The 18,474-nt window shown below is 35.0% G+C and overlaps 1 protein-coding gene across 1 annotated transcript; it reads left to right on the top strand.

Moving 5' to 3' along the window:
- The first annotated feature begins 603 nt into the window (after positions 1 to 603).
- On the top strand, positions 604 to 18,088 carry flr (actin-interacting protein 1 flr). Its single transcript, XM_074175940.1, has 9 exons — positions 604 to 846; positions 921 to 1,042; positions 1,102 to 1,192; positions 6,957 to 7,285; positions 10,955 to 11,239; positions 11,312 to 11,639; positions 15,572 to 15,948; positions 17,267 to 17,417; positions 17,584 to 18,088. Exons 1-9 carry the CDS (start codon positions 831 to 833, stop codon positions 17,691 to 17,693), a joined length of 1,809 nt encoding a protein of 602 aa, XP_074032041.1. The 5' UTR covers positions 604 to 830; the 3' UTR covers positions 17,694 to 18,088.
- The last annotated feature ends 386 nt before the right edge of the window (positions 18,089 to 18,474 follow it).

The raw sequence follows: 18,474 nt of genomic DNA, 5'->3' as shown, positions 1-18,474 counted from the left end.
ACCTATGTTGGCAACCGTTTTCGAAGGTTCACGAGTTCACCGTTGGATCCCATAGATTCATCTATAGGTAAATCCCATGCCAGAACAAAAACACTATTTCATGAGCGTGTTTCGCTAAATAAGTTAGCATCATCAAGAAATCGCCCCCTGCTTTGATTTTGTACAATGGTTAGATTCAAAAAATACTCTCCACCACATTCAGCGGTAAATCAATTGGTAAAGCGGCTTTATCTTTCAGCCATTTCTTTTGTTCGCTGTTAAGAACCTCATTTTCAAATCAGGTGAACTCTCACATCGAAAGGAAAAAATCGGATGTCTTTCACTATTTCATTTTTTAAAATATAATAGTGAGAGACGATTATGTTTTTAAAAATATAATAGTGAGAGACATTCAATTTCCTGTTCAGTCCACCTGATTTGAAAATAGGGCTCCTGAAGTTTTGTTCACTGAGAGAACGTTAAAATACTTTTTGGTTTATATATAGCTAGTTTTTCAGAACAACTGCATGAGAAGTGTTTTACAAACCATGTGGTAAAAAAAGAAAGACACCATTTAAAGAAATGACCTCAGAGAAATGACACAACGAATGACACTATTGACTGACAGCAACAGCCGGTGGCCGGTAGTGAGAGGTGAAGTGACAGGATAAGATACTTTACATTTCCTTTTAAGGCAAACATAACCGCTACAGTGGTGATTAAGAGAAAAACTAGATTACACTCTTATCTGTTCTAAAAACTAAAAAAAGGATATAAGTGAAGTTCGAACAAACCTTGATAAAAAAAAACTTTGAAACGCTATTGTATTAAGGTTGGGATAGACTAATAAAATGTCGTACGCCTGCAGTAAGTAAAAATCTGCAACATTTCTCTTTTTTTACTGTTATCAAGGTGATGAATAATCAATTTTTGTTTTCTAGAAAACATATATGCCACCTTGCCAAAAACCCAGAGAGGACAACCGATTGTCTTAGGAGGTGATCCAAAGGGAAAACATTTTTTATATACCAATGGCAATTCTGTCATCATAAGAAATATTGAGGTAACTTGAAATTCAATTGAGTTTTATTATTATCTCTATGGTAATTATACTCTTTGTAGAATCCCGCAATATCTGAGGTTTATACGGAACACTCTTGCCAGGTGAATGTTGCCAAGTATTCTCCCAGCGGATTTTATATAGCTTCTGGAGGTGAGTGAATAACGTCATTCTATGTATATTAGAAATTTCAAACAATTTATTAGATTTTTTTTTCCAAAAGATATATGTGTTTCTGATCTGTTTACCTGCAAACAAAAATGAGAGTGAAACAGACTTTTAATCTGGTACCTCTATTATTCATTATTTCATCATTTTTGTAAATTTTCATCGAATTATACACTATGCTGATGATATCTACTAATATCAGATGATCAACTCAACCAACTCATAAAGAATAGCAGCACAGCATCCATATGGAAATGGTGCCTTGAGGACCTTCTTTTATCTTTGATATTCCAGGATTGAGTTCTCTGTCAGTTTCATAGAGAGCGACTTGTTGAATATGTTGTCTTCAGTGCAACTGATATAATTTGCTGATATCTATAAAATTAGTTGCAATTTTATTCATCATCAAATGAATAAAGCAACAAATTTTTTTGTTTGTGCTGTGTGGTAATTTGGTTTGAACAAATGTATAATAGTTTCATTATAATCATTTTATTAGAGTACAGAAAAGGATTGATAGATTTTTTATGATTTCAGTATGTTTCGTAAACGATAATTTTTCATCAATGTATAATACTAAGCATTTAATTGAATTGATATAACTTCAATTAAATTATTATCAATAAATATAGGATTGATAAAACTGTTCCATAATCTTTCAGAAATATTCATTCATGCACTTTTTGAAATTGAAATTGTTTATTGAAATAGAAAACCTAATATACGTATAAAAATTGTTCACAAATCATACTCAAATTATAAATTATAAAATAAAATAGAACTCGATACACATACAAGTAAATTACTTGATATGATCAATTCCTCTATAAACAGAGATTTTTTTTGGTAACCAAAACATAGGGTTAACTTATGTTGTTATAGATAACCTGAAATTGTTTTCATATCCGTTTTTACATCATTTTGAAATTTCTTAGTCATTCGAAAAGTAGATATTTGTTATATTATCAGTAAATAATTTAACTGTTACCATCAAAGTCAAATTTGTTAATGAAATAAAGTGTATTCAAAGAGAAAGATCAACAATACATTCTTTTGGTAACCTATATTTATTTATCTATGTAACTGTCTTGATTTTCTATGCAAAACATGTTGTTGCCCATCTTTTATACAATTAATAAACCATATAAAGATATTCTGTCTAATGTGATTTTTTTTACTTTTGAACCTTTAGATAAGAGGCAACATTTTTTCATTATAATCTGTTTGAGTTTTTGAAATGGCATCCATTGTTACTGCTGTTACTACCTCTATATTTCTAGATTTGTGGAAAACATATAAAAGATCATTATTTTAAGTTAATCTTTTATGCATCGATATTATACTTAAATTTTGAAGAGACTGATAATACCGAGATTGACCTATAGTTATGGGAATCATCTTTCATATGATTTTTATAATTGAAGTAACTATTGCAACTTTCATATTGTAAGGTATTATACCACTTTCAAAAGATTTCGAAAAAATGAAGAGTAAGTTTTGGTAAAATTTTACTTATGACAGCTTCTATAAAATTTATTTTTCTATCATCATAACTAAAAGCTTTCTTTGGAATCAAAAGTTCTATTATTTCTTCAGTTTCAGTTAAACTTGATGGAGTAAAAAGCATTTTTGAATGATTTAGGTAAAGCGCAAAAAGGCTAGTTTTGCTTTCTAATTCCTGTTCATGAATAAGGTGAATTCTCATTCTTCTCAAAAATTATTTATGTATTCATTAATTTTTATTTAGTACCTTTCAAAGTAGTCCCCATCAGGTATAATACACTTGTGCCTGTGTTTTTTCCAATCCTCGAAGCAGTTCTCATGCATTTTTTGGTATGTCCTTGAGCTCTCTCGGCGATTAGGTTTACATCTCCTCAATCGTCGCAAAGCGCCGTCATTTCATGGGTCTCGCCAATTTTGGGAACAGTAAAAAGTCGTAGGAAGCCAAATCTGGTGAATACTGTGGCTGAGGCATGATTACAGTCTGTTTTTGGCCAAAAAAGCAAGCAATAACGAGTGAGCAAATGTGTTCTCGTGATGCAAAAGCCATGAATTGTTTTTCTACAATACCGGATGTTTCCTTCGTATTGCTTCTCGCAAGCGGCGCATAACTTCAAAATAATACTCCTTATTCACTGTACGACCATCTGGCAAGAACTCCTAATGCACTACGCCATGTTAATAGAAGAAATCAATGAGCAAAACTTTGAGAATTAATCGAACTTGACGTGCTTTTTTTGGTCAGGGCTGTCATGGGCTTTTAAGCAAATCTGGATCGCCGTTGATGTCATTCAACAATTTCTGAGCAATGCTCATACGACGGTTTTTTGGTCAAAATTCAGCAATTTTGGAATGAACTTCGCTGCCACACGCTTCATTCCCAAAATTTACGAAGAAATTGCATGGCATTAGCCAACCGATATGCCGACATCCTCAGCAATTTCTCTATTAGTGATTCGACGATTCTCTATAACAATTTTCTTCAATTTCTTGATATGCTGGAGCGACCAGGGCGAGCTTCATCATTCATATCTTTTCAATTTTCTGTGAAAAGCTTATGCCACTTGTAAACATTTTTCTGACCCAAGGTACAATAACCGTATGCCACTGTCGTCAACATTTCAAGAGTTTTTGAGCACTTAATTCCATTTTGTACACAAAATTTGATGAGAATTCTCTGTTTCAATTTTTTCAATAGCAGAAATTCGGTGAACACACAAAACACTAAAAATAAAAAAATGCTAATTGAATGTACGTTTTCCGCGAAGTTTGAACATTCACCTTATTTTTTGAACAGACCTCGTATTTCCGAGAAATAATTCGGGGTATGATAAATTAACAGTTAAATATATCTGTGTTCCCAGGAATATGTGTTAGGTTAGTTGTATAAACATTATTAGAATTGTTGAATAATTCATTGTGAAATGTTTTTAAAATTATAGATGGATTTAGTAATTCAAATTTCTCAAATTAATTTTGATTTAAAGAATTGATTATTTTAGGATTATTCAGAATGCAGCTTGTGAAGTCATGATATTTTTTTAACACGCTTTTATTAGCTTAACCTGTATGTATGTATGTTTGTTTGTAACTCTCAAGCTCGGGGATCTATATTCGACAGATTTATTGACATTATTGCTTGATCTATTCGTGGGCAGATGGCGCTGTACAAAACCTCCTTGATATATCGACATTATTGCTTTTTTTGTACCTTGGGAGCTGTCTGACTTGTCCATTTAGTCCAAGTCTCCAGAAAATACTGCAGCTTATTGCGTTTATTCTCCCATCTTCTCATGACACCCATTCCATCAGTCTCGTTCCCTGTACTAGTTTGTACAGGTTCCGTGTTGGATGTTCGTCATATTCTTCTGGGCGTATTTTTGTACGTCCATATATTGCCTGCCTTCTCTGATTCAGTTCCTCACATTCGCATAAGATGTGTAGAGCTGTTTCTATCCCTTTGATGCATAATCTGCAGCTGAGGTCTCCGTTGTACAGCCCCATTTTATTCAGGTGTCCTCTAAGCGGACAATGACCGGTTAGTAACCCTGTAATTATTCTGAGCCGATCCCTACTATATTGAAGTAGTTCTTCGGTTCTTTTCTCGGACGGTTCCCTAATGAAGGTTCTACTGTGTTTGTTGCCAGGTACTTTTGTTCACTACTCTGTGTGCTTCTTATTGGTCCATGTCCTAATCTGGTTTCGTAGCAATGATTTTGGTACCCCCAGAGCTGGTTCAGGACCTATACATAAAGTTAATGATCCGCGTCTAACGCATTCATCAGCTTTATCATTCCCTGTGATTCCTGAATGCCCTGGCACCCAATACAATGTTAATTTGTTCCTATTTGCAAGTTCATTCAGTTCTTCATGGCATTCCCAGACCAGTTTTGATGTCATCTTCGGGTTTGTCAGAGCCCCTAGTGCGCTCTTGCTGTCTGTAAAAATATTGATTCGCTCATTTCTTTGAGGTCTCAATTTAATAAGCCTTGCACACTGCAAGATAGCATACACTTTCGCCTGAAAGACGTATGTGTATAGTCCTAGCGGATAGCTGTAGTTTAGATTTCTATCCACTCGGTGTATTCCAGCTCCCGTTCCATGTTTGGTCTTCAATCCATCTGTATACCAGGTGTTTTTTCCAAACATGTTTTCGGGATGACTAATGGTCTTCCACTCTTAATGGCTTATGATTTTGGCCGTGAATTTTGTGTTAAAGGTGTACTTCGGTGTCGTTTGGTTCGTGCATATATTCAATATGTGCTCCTTCCTCCGCTTGTTCCGAAATTTCTGTTCCGTCCGATCTTTTGTAGTTCGGTGAGGTTTCCAGTCTGAATTGGCCCATCCTGGCCTCCCCCATTATCACAAAGTGTAAAGGAGGTAGATTCAGGAGTGTCTCCAATGCAGCTGTTGGGGTAGTTCTCATTGCTCCCGTCATTCCCAAACATGCAAGTCTTTGCACCTTGCCTAGTTTGTTGATGGCGGTTGCCTGCTTCATCTTTGGCCACCAGATCAGAGATGAGTATGTTATCATGGGTTTAACCACCATCGTGTATAGCTAATATACTGTCTGATTTTAGCCCCCATGTTTTTCCATAGGTGCGTCTGGCGAGCATCAGTGGTACCTCCGCTTTCCTCTTTATCCTGTCCAAGTGTTGGTTCCAGGTCAGTTTGGAATCTAGGATTACTCTCAGATATTTAACCTCCCCCGACACTTGTATTTCTTCACCTCGAAGTTTTAGAGCTCCGAGACCCTCAGTTTTAGTCCTCTTAGTGAATGCTATTATGGTCGATTTGGATGGGCTTATGTTAAGTCTTTCTTCTTCGGTCCATCTTGTTATAATGTTCTGGGCCTGCTGCATGCATCCCTTCACTACATTATTGTATTTGCTCTGGACTAAGATAACTAAGTTGTCTGCATAGCCCAGTGCTTTATACCCATTATGGTCCAAGAGACATAGTAGCTCGTCCATTACAAGGTTCCATAACAGAGGTGAGTGGACAGCCCCTGAGGACAGGCTCTTGCTACCCGTGCCACGACTGTTTCCCCCAGAATGGTTGTATTTACCAATCTTCCCCTAAGCATGCAGTCTATCCACCTACAGCTTGTCTTGTCGATTATCGTACATTATTGCTTGATCTATTCGCGGGCAGATGGCGCTGTTCGTAACCTCTTTGATATAATTCGAACTCACTTTACATGTATTTCTTCATTTGAAAAAAGTATTTTTTTTATTACCACGCGCGCCTGCTGCCATATTTGTAACCCTCCTTTGCGTGCCTGCTGCCTTCCTTGGGCTTGGTAGCTGATTTTCAGGCTCCCTCTCCAGAATCGGAAAATATCAATGGTCATTTATCTAAACAATATACGGCTGATTGATCCCAAAGTTTAGGCAAAATAAATATAGTTTAAAAAGACTAAATTGTGAAAAAAGCGTGGGCGCTTTGTGTCATATTTTTTGTATATCAAGCGCCCGTCGTTTTTTTAACAATAATACTAGTATTTTTCGTTCGTTATTGTTTTAGGCTTATTTGAAAAAAATATTTTCAACTTTTTAATTCGATGTTCTTTAGAAGCGTGTTTTTTAAGCTATATTTATTAGGTAATCAGGTACTAGGTAGTTTTATCCTTCATATGCATTTTCTATTCAAATGTATAAAAGAGCTATAGTAAGTCTTTTTCAATCTAGCCCCTGCGGCATTATATTATTAAATTTAAAAATGGTAACAATGACGGCTTCTTTTACAGACCAGTCAGGAAAAGTTAGAATTTGGGACACGGTGAACAAGGAGCACATCCTCAAAAATGAATTCCATCCAATCGGAGGCCCGATTAAGGACATCGCGTGGTCTCCTGATAATCAAAGAATGGTTGTGGTTGGGGAAGGTCGCGAAAGATTCGGTCATGTATTTATGTCTGAAACTGGAACCTCAGTCGGAGAAATTTCTGGACAGTCCAAGCCGATTAACTCTTGTGACTTCAGGCCTGCAAGACCCTTCAGGGTCATAACAGGGTCTGAAGATAACACCATCGCTGTTTTTGAAGGTCCCCCGTTCAAGTTCAAGATGACTAAGCAGGTAAATATTAAATTCTTAATGTGATTCTGGCAATGGAGAGTTACAGAAATTTTTAAAATTTTCAAATTTTTTGAGTGAATGTTACGAAGACCGAAGTTCACAGACCATTTTCTTTTTTACAACAGAATGTGAATTAGCTGAAAAATTCATTAAAAATTTATTTTCAGACTCCCCTGCCATATTGATGAATATTTGATGAATATGTTATTAAGAATAATTTGATTAATTTATTTTATTTAAATGGAATGTAAGAACTATTTGAAAATCGCTTCATTTTGAATTTTGTAGGTTTGCAGTTTGAAATGACTTATACATATAAAAGAAAGTTTGGTAATGAATGTTTAACCATCCAATTAGAAATATTTATACTAATATTCTAGGGGAAAGTGGTTACCCTTCGTACACTTTTTAGATTTAATTTTTTTCTTCATGACTAATTGTTGGATTTATCAACTTTATGTACCAGAGTGTAACAAATATATTGTAGTTTATTACAAAAAAATTTGAATCTATTATGTCAAAAGGTTAAAGCGTTATAGCGATTTTTCTATGATAAGATATTTGTACGAACGTACCCCACGTACGGGGTACAATAGGTGGGGTATATATATATATATATATATATATATATATATATATATATATATATATATATATATATATATATATGTATGTCTTGAGGATTATACGACAACCGTCCTTGTATTACATCATCAATTGCTAGATTCATGGACTTTTCATCCACTTCATGAGTACACGTACCTTTTTTTTTATATTTTCGCACCATGATTCTGCAATAAAATATTAATTATAACGTTGACTCATCAAAAATATTCATTTTTTTAGAAGTAGAATATTTCATAAAAGAAAAAATATGTTATTGTGTTATTTGCACGATAATTTTAAAAGCCGATGCTACATTTTATTTCATAAAAATTAAATTTTATGTACTAGTGGTTAATATAATCTAAAAGGGAGCATTCGTACGAGTACGAATGTGCCCCCTCTCTGGCTGTCCGAATACACCCCATGCCTTTGCACAAAATTAAAATACAACTTTTATACAAATTCTAATTTGGTTTGAGAAATATAATAATTGAAGCTCAAACTAAACAATGTTAACATTAATCATTCATCACCGTTTTGTCGAAAACATAACAATTCTACTTACAGTTACGAACTGAAATTAGGTAAAAAATTTACTCACAGCCCGCAAAAACACGTTATATCTTATCAGCTGAAACGCTGTGGTGCCACTGGCGCGACACTCCGCTAGCAACATGGTGGTCGATATGTCTATGCACATAAGCAAAGATGTGTTTGTGTGCTGTTTAGTTTTTCTGTTATACCAATTGTACGAATGTGCCCCGCGTACAAATGGTGACCACTTTCCCCTACCATAATTTCCATAAATTATCCTAAAGGAATTCACAGCAATATTGTGGAGATAAGGGATGATAATTCAAATGTAATCCCATCAATTGTGTAATTTCTTGCAATACATTTCTTGAACATCTGTACAAAAAAAAATTGAAACAATTTCTTATCCATATGATATAAAGAGTGTTTCTTTCTGTAATTGTTTAGTTCTAAAAAGTATGAGATTAGTTTTAGATTCATTCAAAATTAACTTATTCGTAGTGAACCATTCTTTTGTATCATTAAACATTTCCATACTTGTTTTTACTACTTCAGGGTATGTTTCACTGTCTATAAATAAATTCATGTCATCAGCTAAGACTGTAATTTATTTATCCGTGTTTGAATGATAACGTAAATCGTTCATTTAGATGATGAATAAGAAGAGACCCTCAATGCTACCTTGGATTGTTCCTACCTATTCCGAGTAAACCATTCTTATGTATCATTAAACATTTCCATACTTGTTTTTACTACTTTAGGGTACGTTTCACTGCCTATTAATAAATCAATGTCATCAGCTAAAACTGTAATTGATTTATTCGTGTTTGAATGATAACGTAAATCGTTAATTTAGATGATGAATAAGAAGAGACTCGCAATGCTTCCTTGGGGTATTCCTTCTTTTATTGCAGCATTCTCAGATTTATTTGTTCAACCATGTTTGTTAATAGTAACTCATTGCTGACGATCAATTAGCTAAGACTCGGTCCATTTCAGTGAATTTTCTCTTATACCATATAGTTCCAGTTTTTCTATAAGTATGTCAAATGCCTTGAAGTACTAAATATTTTCTTTCCATTAAGTTTGTTATATTCAGAGTAAATTGAGATATTCCACTGTGAGTTGATCTCTCTGGTTATTTAATTATATTACATTCATATAGAAAATTTGAAACATTTTTTTTATCAAAGATACTAGAGTATTTATTTTTAATTGTATGTGATAGTTCTATAACCTCTTGAGGAGATATTGACTTTGTTAACATTGACTCAAAATTATATTCTACTGAACATTTAAAAGGAATATGTGGGAGTTTTGATATTAAATCTGGTACAATGGCAATCAAGTATTTGTTATAGTGATTCACAATTTTTACTGGATCCCCTTGCAGTTGACATTCGGATTTTCTTTTCTCTTCCCGTTGATTCAGAGCATATTGTCCACCTACATTTATTTTTATTGTCAGAATTTTTCATCCTGTTCGAATATTTATCCTCTTGAAATTTTTTCAAGCGATTATCACAGTCTTTTTTTCACCTCATTATATTGGTGCCGACTTATTTTATTATTTACTTATAAAATTAACATGGCATACAAAGAACATTTTCATTCAGCATTTCATTACTGTTGAAATATTTAATATTTTTATTTCTGGTAGTTACAGACCTGAGAGGAAAGTTTTAATTAAGTAATATGAAATTTTTCATAAAAATATTCTATTGTTGTTTGATCAACCTCAGATCAATCTAAATAATATACTTCGTCCCAAGTTAATGTACTGAGTTTATTACTAAATTCGATTATCTTATCATTAGAAAAAATTCTTTTAAAAGTATAATAATGTGAATTTTTATGTCATTTCCCAAGTTGTCCTTATGATAAAATTTGTTACTTAATCTCTTCTTGGTTTGTAAAAAATTTATTTGTCGTTTTTTCCTCTCTAATAGTTTCGTTTATTATTCTCATTCAATTATATATATATATCTTTATTTGAAATAGGAATTCCTAATATACATACAAATCTTAAAAATTATGATAAATGTGAAAAAATTGTCAATATCGCGAAATATATGAATACATCAATTATAATAGCTACTAGTAATAAAATACAAATAGATAAAAACAATTTTTATATCAATCTGTTAAAAAAAATATTCTTCAAAATAAGTGTAAAACAGTGAAACATATGAATGTGTGTGTATAAAGTTAAAAGTATTTTAAAAGCTAAAAAGAAAGAAAAGAAAGTTAAAAGAACGAAAAAAAATTAATAAATATCCAGTGACCTTATATGTTTTTTTAGCTGATATTTGAAACTATCGATAGTGACCGAGCATTTAATGTCTTGAGGGAGTTCGTTGAAATCATTCAGACCCCTGAAAAATAATGATATCATAGAATTTTTAGTTTTGGTTCTAGCTATATGAAATTCATTATTAGTCCTTGTATCATAATTTTTTATTACTCAGTTTCACCTAATATTCTTTAATAGTAAATTTATCCAAAATCTAAAACATACTTTCATTCAAGGAACATTCTCGTTTCGTGCAAGCAGTCAAATATTCACCATCGGGAAATTTATTTGCTTCTGCTGGATTTGATGGTAAAGTTTTCCTCTACGATGGTACTACTTCTGAGCTTGTGGGTGAAGTGGGCAGCCCCGCTCATTCAGGAGGAGTCTACGGAGTAGCGTGGAGTCCTGACGGAAAACAGTTGCTGACGGCCAGTGGGGACAAGACCGCCAAGCTATGGGATATCGAAACCAGAAACATTGTGTCCGAGTTTGTAATCGGAAACACTGTAGAGGATCAACAGGTGATCATTTATTCTTGAGCGTCCTTAGATAACACTCAACTGTTCTTTTCAATGAAAGTAATTATATTTCAGGTTTCCTGTCTTTGGCAAGGCAATCATCTTCTCACGGTATCCCTGAGTGGTTTCATAAACTACTTGGACGTTAATAATCCATCAAAACCTCTCAGAATAGTCAAGGGTCACAACAAACCCATAACAGCCCTCACATTGAGCGAAGATAGGTCCACTATTTTCACAGCATCCCATGACGGATTTGTTACCAAGTGGAATGCCGAAACTGGAGAAAATGACAGAGTGGAAGGTGTTGGTCATGGAAATCAGATAAACGGAATGGTGACCCATGACGGAACGTTGTATACCTGTGGGATTGATGATAGCTTGAAGCAAGTCGACATTGAGGGTATGTTATGTTCAATAATGAGTTGAGTTTTCCATCAGGTAAAGGATAATTTGAAAAATAGGCGGAAAAATAGCATTACATATTATGTGTACACAATTCTCTAAAAATGGAGTGTCAGTAAGTTGATGAGAATTTTGGTAAACTTGATTATTTTGGATTTTTTTTCCTATAAACGTTGATTTGGAAGAAGTTTATATATAACAGCTTTCCCACTGCTATTAATGAGGGTGTTAACAAATACTTTCAACTGAGGTTTAATTCATTATTTATCAGTAACTTTGGTTTGAGTTCTCAAACAATCGCGACATGAACCACAGCCACAAAATTTTTTTCATAAAATACCTCTCCAACAGGTTAAGTAAAACTACTGGTACCTGAAAAAGCATTACTTTTACAAAATCAAATCAGCCTCTTTTGACTATCAAAGCAACAAAATAATTTACAACTCATGTAACAAGTGGTCTATTCAATTTAGACCATACCTGCAGATACATAAAACAAGACTTAGAGTAACATGAAAATGGCAACATGGTTGTCTAACAAAAAATCATTCTACACCATTAGTTAAATTATAAAACAATTATGAAAAATAAAAATAATGTATGTAGATCGTATGATGAAAATATTGAGGTGGTATATTTTATTAAATCTAATAAAAACACTGAAATATTGTAATTCATAAGATGGATTTAATGCCCATGAATCCATCAAATCAGGAAATACGAAGTCTGTTGAAAAAATAAGGTGAATTTTCTTTTTTCTCAAAAAATATTTATTCATCAATTTCTATTTTGTCACCTTCAAAGTAACCCCCTTCAAATATAATACACTTTTGCCAGAGTTTTTGAATCCCTGAAGCAGTTGTTATGTGCACTTTTTGATATGTCCTTGAGGTATCTCAGTGATTCGGTTTTTATTTCCTCAATCCTCGCAAAACGCCTTAATCTTGGGAACAGAAAAAAGTCGCAAGGGGGTAAATACAGTGACTGAGGCATTATTATGGTGTTGTTTTTGTCCAAAAAATGAACAAGCAATGAGGAGTGAGCAGGTGCATTATCATGATGCAAAAGTCATGAATTGTTTTTCTACAATACCGGAAGTTTTCTTCTTATTTCCGCTAGCAAGCGCTGCAAAACTTCAAGATAATACTCCTTATTGAATGTAAGACCATGTGGCAACAGTGAGCAAAACCTTGACATGTACAGGGTCATCATTGGGTCCGAGAATTATGTGCCCTGGGCAAGCGCAGTGAGCCAAGAATGACAGCCTTCTGCATCTGTCCGGCTAAAATTTCTGTCTTAGTGCAGCAGGCCGGTATTATTTTAAGATTCTAGAGAAGAGAGGGCATTAATCCATCAAGGACTCCAATAATCAGAACAACCATCTTGACAGAGTGGTCTGGATAGAGTCTGCAGAGTTTGAAGAGAAAATCTCGATATTTTATCCATTTTTCCTCCTCTTTTCGGGCGATATTCGTCCCGCCAAGAGCTGAAAACTCCACGACAAATATCGTCTTACTCTGGTGGTTGAGAAGGACTACAACAGGCCTATTACCTTGTACGAGTCTGAGGGTGGAATGAATAGTTTCAATAAATTCGGCACTTCTCATTCCCCACAACGTATTCGATATACCCCAGAGCGTAGGGCAACACCGGTGTCTCGTCAATACCGTAAGAGTGCCGTAGATGGTAATATAGCACTCTAAGGGCCGCGTTATGTCGATGGATATAGGCCGAGACCGCATATGCTGGACATGCCGATAGCAAGTGTAATAGGGTCTCGGGAGCCCCGCGGCAGTCCCTGCACCTTGTGTCAGGAACCTCTATACCCATCACGCGACTGCGGTAGACTAAGGTGTTGAAGATGATGGCAAGCCATGATGAACCCCTCAGTTTCCGACTTCAGCCCACTCGACCTGAGGAAAGCAAAAGTCAGGCGCCAAGTCAAGGTCTCCAATGTTATTGAAGAAGACTTCATGCTTTAGCTCATTCTTGTGTTTCCGCAGAAGTGAGGTAATCTCTGCAGCTTGTATATGAGCTTTTTGCTGAACGAGTTCCAACTCGGTGACCGAGTTTCAGTGTCGCAAACTAAACCGAGTTCATCAGCTGCTCGGGCAGCTGCCCTAAAGAGAACTGTTCCAATTCTGCTCTCTCATGGTTACTGACCATGCAGAGAAGGAGATCCGAAGTCCTGACGACTTTACAGGCTGTATCCAGTACCATTCTGTCATGTAGACACTCCAAACTCAAAAGTCCATGGCCTCCCTGTTGTCGGGGGAAGTAGAACCGTGGAACGGACGATTTGGGATGCAAACTCCTATAGAGATGCATTATTTTTCGGGTCTTTACGTCGAGTTGATACAGCTCCTCCCGAATCCACTTCACTACTCCAAACGAGTAGAGTAAAATTGGAACGGCAAGCATATTTGTTGCAACAACTTTGTTCTTCCCCGACAGTTCCGATGACCAGATCTGTCAAAGTTTGTGCTGATACTTGCCGCGGGGAGAGTTTTTCACTGCTGTTACCTCTTGTGAGTGGCGTTGTTCCACCCCGAGGTAAGTATACGTCTCACCGCCATCCAAATGGTGTAGGATGCTTCCATCTACGAACTGCATATCCTCTCCGTAGTCCCCGCATCGTCCTCTTTTGAGATGGACTATTGTACATTTGTCTATCCCGAATTTCATACCGATAGCATGCGTGTACTCTTACATCACCCTCAAAGACTGATGAGATCCTTCTCTCCAGAGGCATAAAGTTTAAGATCATCCATATAAAGCAAATTATTTGGTCGAACTTGGCGTGCTTTTTTTGGTCTTGGCTCTCCTGGGTTCTTCCATTGAGACGATTGGACTTTGGTTTCGATGTCACAATCAAGTACCCATGTTTTGTCACCAGTTATGACGCTTTTATTCCTAAAATTTCCGAAAAAATTGTTTGGCATGAGCCCACCGATATGCTGACATCCTCAGTAACTCGTCTAATAGTGATTCGCTGATTCTCCATAGCAAGTTTCTTCACTTTCTCAACACTTTCATCGGTTGTTGATGTGCTGGAGAGTCCAGGTTGAGCATCGTTTTTCACATCTTCTCAACCTTCTGTGAAACTGTATATTTGTGATATTATCATGGTGACTGTATGCTTTGTCATGAGAATTGTTATTCTTGGACAATAAAGTATATTTTGATTTGATTTGATTTGATTTGAAAAGCTTATACCACTTGTAAACATTTTTCTGGTTGAGAGTACAATCACCGTATGCAACTGTCAACATTTCAAATGTTTTTGAGCACTTAATTGCATTTTTTACACAAAATGCAATGTAAATTCTTTGGTCCATTTTTTTCAATAGCAAAAAATTGCCGAACACACAAAACACTTCTTTTATGCCTCTCACCAATAAACTAAACATGCTAAACAGCTGAAACTGTGAACATGTGCCCGAAACAAGTGTACCAACATAAAAAATTCGCTAATCGAACGTACGCAGCCATCAAAATTTGAACATTCACCTTATTTTTTCAACAGACTTCATATAAAATCATTATTTTCCCAAAATTTGTCAGTCTCTGAATTAAGGGCGTGTCTCTGCCAATTAAATCCCACAGTGGAGAAGTTTTGGTTTGTCTTCACTTTTACTTTTATCTCAATTCAGATAAAATTCATGATGGTGCTCATATACCTCTCTACCTGGCCATTTTGATCTGTATAGGTAGGGAGCAGGGTAGTGATAGTCTAAATATTCCTGTATGCTCAGGTTTTTGAAAGTTTTATCAGCATCTGTGTTCATTTGTTCATTTGTAGGGTCCCAAAATGTGAGATGAATTAGAACCGTTAAAAATGTTTTATTTAGACTGTTTTAAGTGAGCCACCCTGTAGAAATAACCTTGCATCCTGATGCATTTTTCTTGTTAACTGTTTCTTATTTCTAGGGAATACTTACAAACCGCAACAGCTCAAACTAGGTTCTCAACCCAGGGGTATGGATGTGCTCAGAGAAGAGAATATCATTGTGACTGCCAGCATAAATGAACTCACGCTTTCCAAAGATAACCAGAAACTCAGTAGCTTGAAAGTTAACTACGAACCGACTTGTGTAAGCTGTTCGCCAAAAGGCCACATAGCTGTAGGAGGAGAAGTTGACAAGAAGGTACATATTTACGAGCTTCAAGGTAATAATTTGAGTCCTCTTTCGGAGTTGACTCATTTGGGAGCCGTAACGGACGTTGCATATTCACCTGACTACAAATATCTTGTGGCTTGCGATGCCTACAGAAAAGTGGTACTTTACAGTACAGAAGATTATAAGGTTAGTGTATCTGTATTGGAATGTTTCTGTTGCTTATTTCCTCTTTTCAAATTCAGCTGAAATTTAGTTTCTGTTAACGTTGAAGAAATTTCTTCAGACTTAGTATTTTATGATGAAATATAATAATAAATATCAAAGGAACAAATCAAAATTCAATGACTTCCAGTTGGATTTATTTTTTAATTCAGACCTCTTTTTTTTAATGTCTAGTGTATTCTGGAATATTTGCAATTATCGTCATATATCTCCCAGTGTTTCATATTATAGTCTACTATTGTAAATTATTGTTTCAAATTGTCTGTTAATTTTATTTAATAATTTCCTTGCTGCCTGGATTTTCAGTCGGTAAGTGAATGATGCAAAATAAATACATATTTTCTTAATTTTCAAATCGTAGAAGTATTACATCCTACCTTGCAAATCGCATGCAAGTTACTGTCTTGAGGGTGTGAGAACAAATTCAGGAGTGCTACAAGAGTCAATATTGGGTCTGCTGTACTTTTTAATGTTCATTAATAATTTATTCTGAACAGTTTAGAAAACCGCAATACTTTCCACTATACAATACCTTCCTTCATGAACATGTCCGAGAAAGTTATTGTATAGTGAAACATATGTTGCGGTTTTATAAACTCAGTGAAAATCTCACAATAAAATGTAACTTGAATACTTGCTCGATGATATCACAGACGATTTCTTCTTGATGAGTTAACAAGCTCTTTCACATGGCTATGAGCACTCCTCCTTCAAGTAGTTCATCACTGATAGATGACTTGCGGTCGTAGCAAAATAGATCAAACTTACGAAAACCAGTTTCAACCGAGTTTCGATAAGTATTATGACAACCATAATCGCTGAACGGTTTCCATCGATATTCTGAAAATAACAGTTTATTCCATCTATAGTAAGTGGGCATACTTGAAGACTGGCTTTAAATCAAATTGTCAAAAAGAACCAATCATTCAGGCCAGTCTTCCCTTGCCTACACAGTAGGTTTATGGACTGACACCTAACACAAAACGACTACTCCCCTGGCTACTACCATAAAAGGCGTTGGATTGTATCCGACAGGTGTCAGTGCAGGATTCTTCACAGAACCAATTCCTGCATATGCTTTTGGCAATTCAACTGCAGGAATCGATTTTCAATTATTAATCAGCTCCAAGTGTCCATATCGATGAGCCTATTTTATCACAAATTCTATTGATGACGCATGTGTTTTCTTTTGTTGTCTCAACTGTTTGACAATTTTTTTGTGTACTGATAATCGGATTGTTCCTCAAAAATAATATAGATTTAAAAATTTTGCTATTTTCAGCTTGCCAATAACAAAGAGTGGGGATTCCACAATGCCCGTGTCAATTGTGTGGCATGGTCTCCTGATTCTCAGCTAGTCGCTAGCGGAAGTCTTGACACCAGCATCATCATTTGGCATGTGGAAAAGCCTGCCAAACATATAATCATTAAGAGTAAGTAATATTATTAGTCAAGAGGGTGAGGGATCTGAATGAGCCCTACTGTATTGTCTCGTGAATGAATTCAGAATATTTCTACCATTGTAATTAAATTTTAGTGTGCCCGAATTCATACTTTTCACATAAAATAAGTGAAAGAAAACATTTAATTCTTTTTCAGATGCTCATGCTCAAAGCCAAATTACTAGACTGTCCTGGGTAGACAATAATACTCTTGTTTCTGTTGGGCAAGACTGCAACACTAAATTGTGGACCATTACTCCGTTTTAGTGTTCTTTATAGATACATTTTATTTATATTTTATTCATTTATTTATTTCACGCATTAATACTTGCATTTGGTACTATATCATGTGATCTATTAACATTTCTTATTTGATATCACTCACTCAAAATGATGTGCATTGCTTTAAAAACGTGATTTTTTTTATATTACAGGTTTTAAACCAAAAAATTGTTATTTTAAAATAACCTCAGTCGGTTCTGATGAAATATTTCATGAAGCCTTTTTTATCAATTCCGAAGTATTATGAAATATTTATTTTCAACACTTGTATTTTGTAATGTGAATAGTGTCTAGAGGACTGTACTAGGAGTGTTATACGAATTTACTTTTATGGAGATGCTTTATATTATTATCTATGAATTAAATTGATAACTTCATCATGGAGCCTTTAATTTTCCAGTAGACCTTCAACAATAGGAATGTTTACATCTTCGGGAAAGTGGTTGAAACCATGCATTTTAGTACCTAATCTAACTAAAAACATTCAGAAAATTATTTTACAACTAATTTAAATTATGCTATTTTCAATTCTGTTTCAAATTTGGCTCTTTACAGTTACGGGAGCAATTCCAATGCTAGGTTACTATTATTTCAATATGAACCTTCATCTACAATGAGATGAAAATGATACTATAAACATATGACATTATGCTGAATTATTGTTTCTTGACCAAAACCAGCCTGCTCACTCAGTGGTGTGGGCGTGGGAACTTTAAAGAAATGTTATATAAAATAAAGCAGCGCCACACGTTTAATACGGTTTTGT

This window comes from Leptinotarsa decemlineata, unplaced genomic scaffold (assembly GCF_025532065.1).
Source record: "Leptinotarsa decemlineata unplaced genomic scaffold, Ldec_3_MD MMD2_tig00001393_RagTag_RagTag, whole genome shotgun sequence".
NCBI classification, from domain to species: domain Eukaryota; kingdom Metazoa; phylum Arthropoda; class Insecta; order Coleoptera; family Chrysomelidae; genus Leptinotarsa; species Leptinotarsa decemlineata.
Note: the sequence above shows the minus strand (reverse complement) of the source record. Positions and strands in the feature narration are given on the sequence as shown.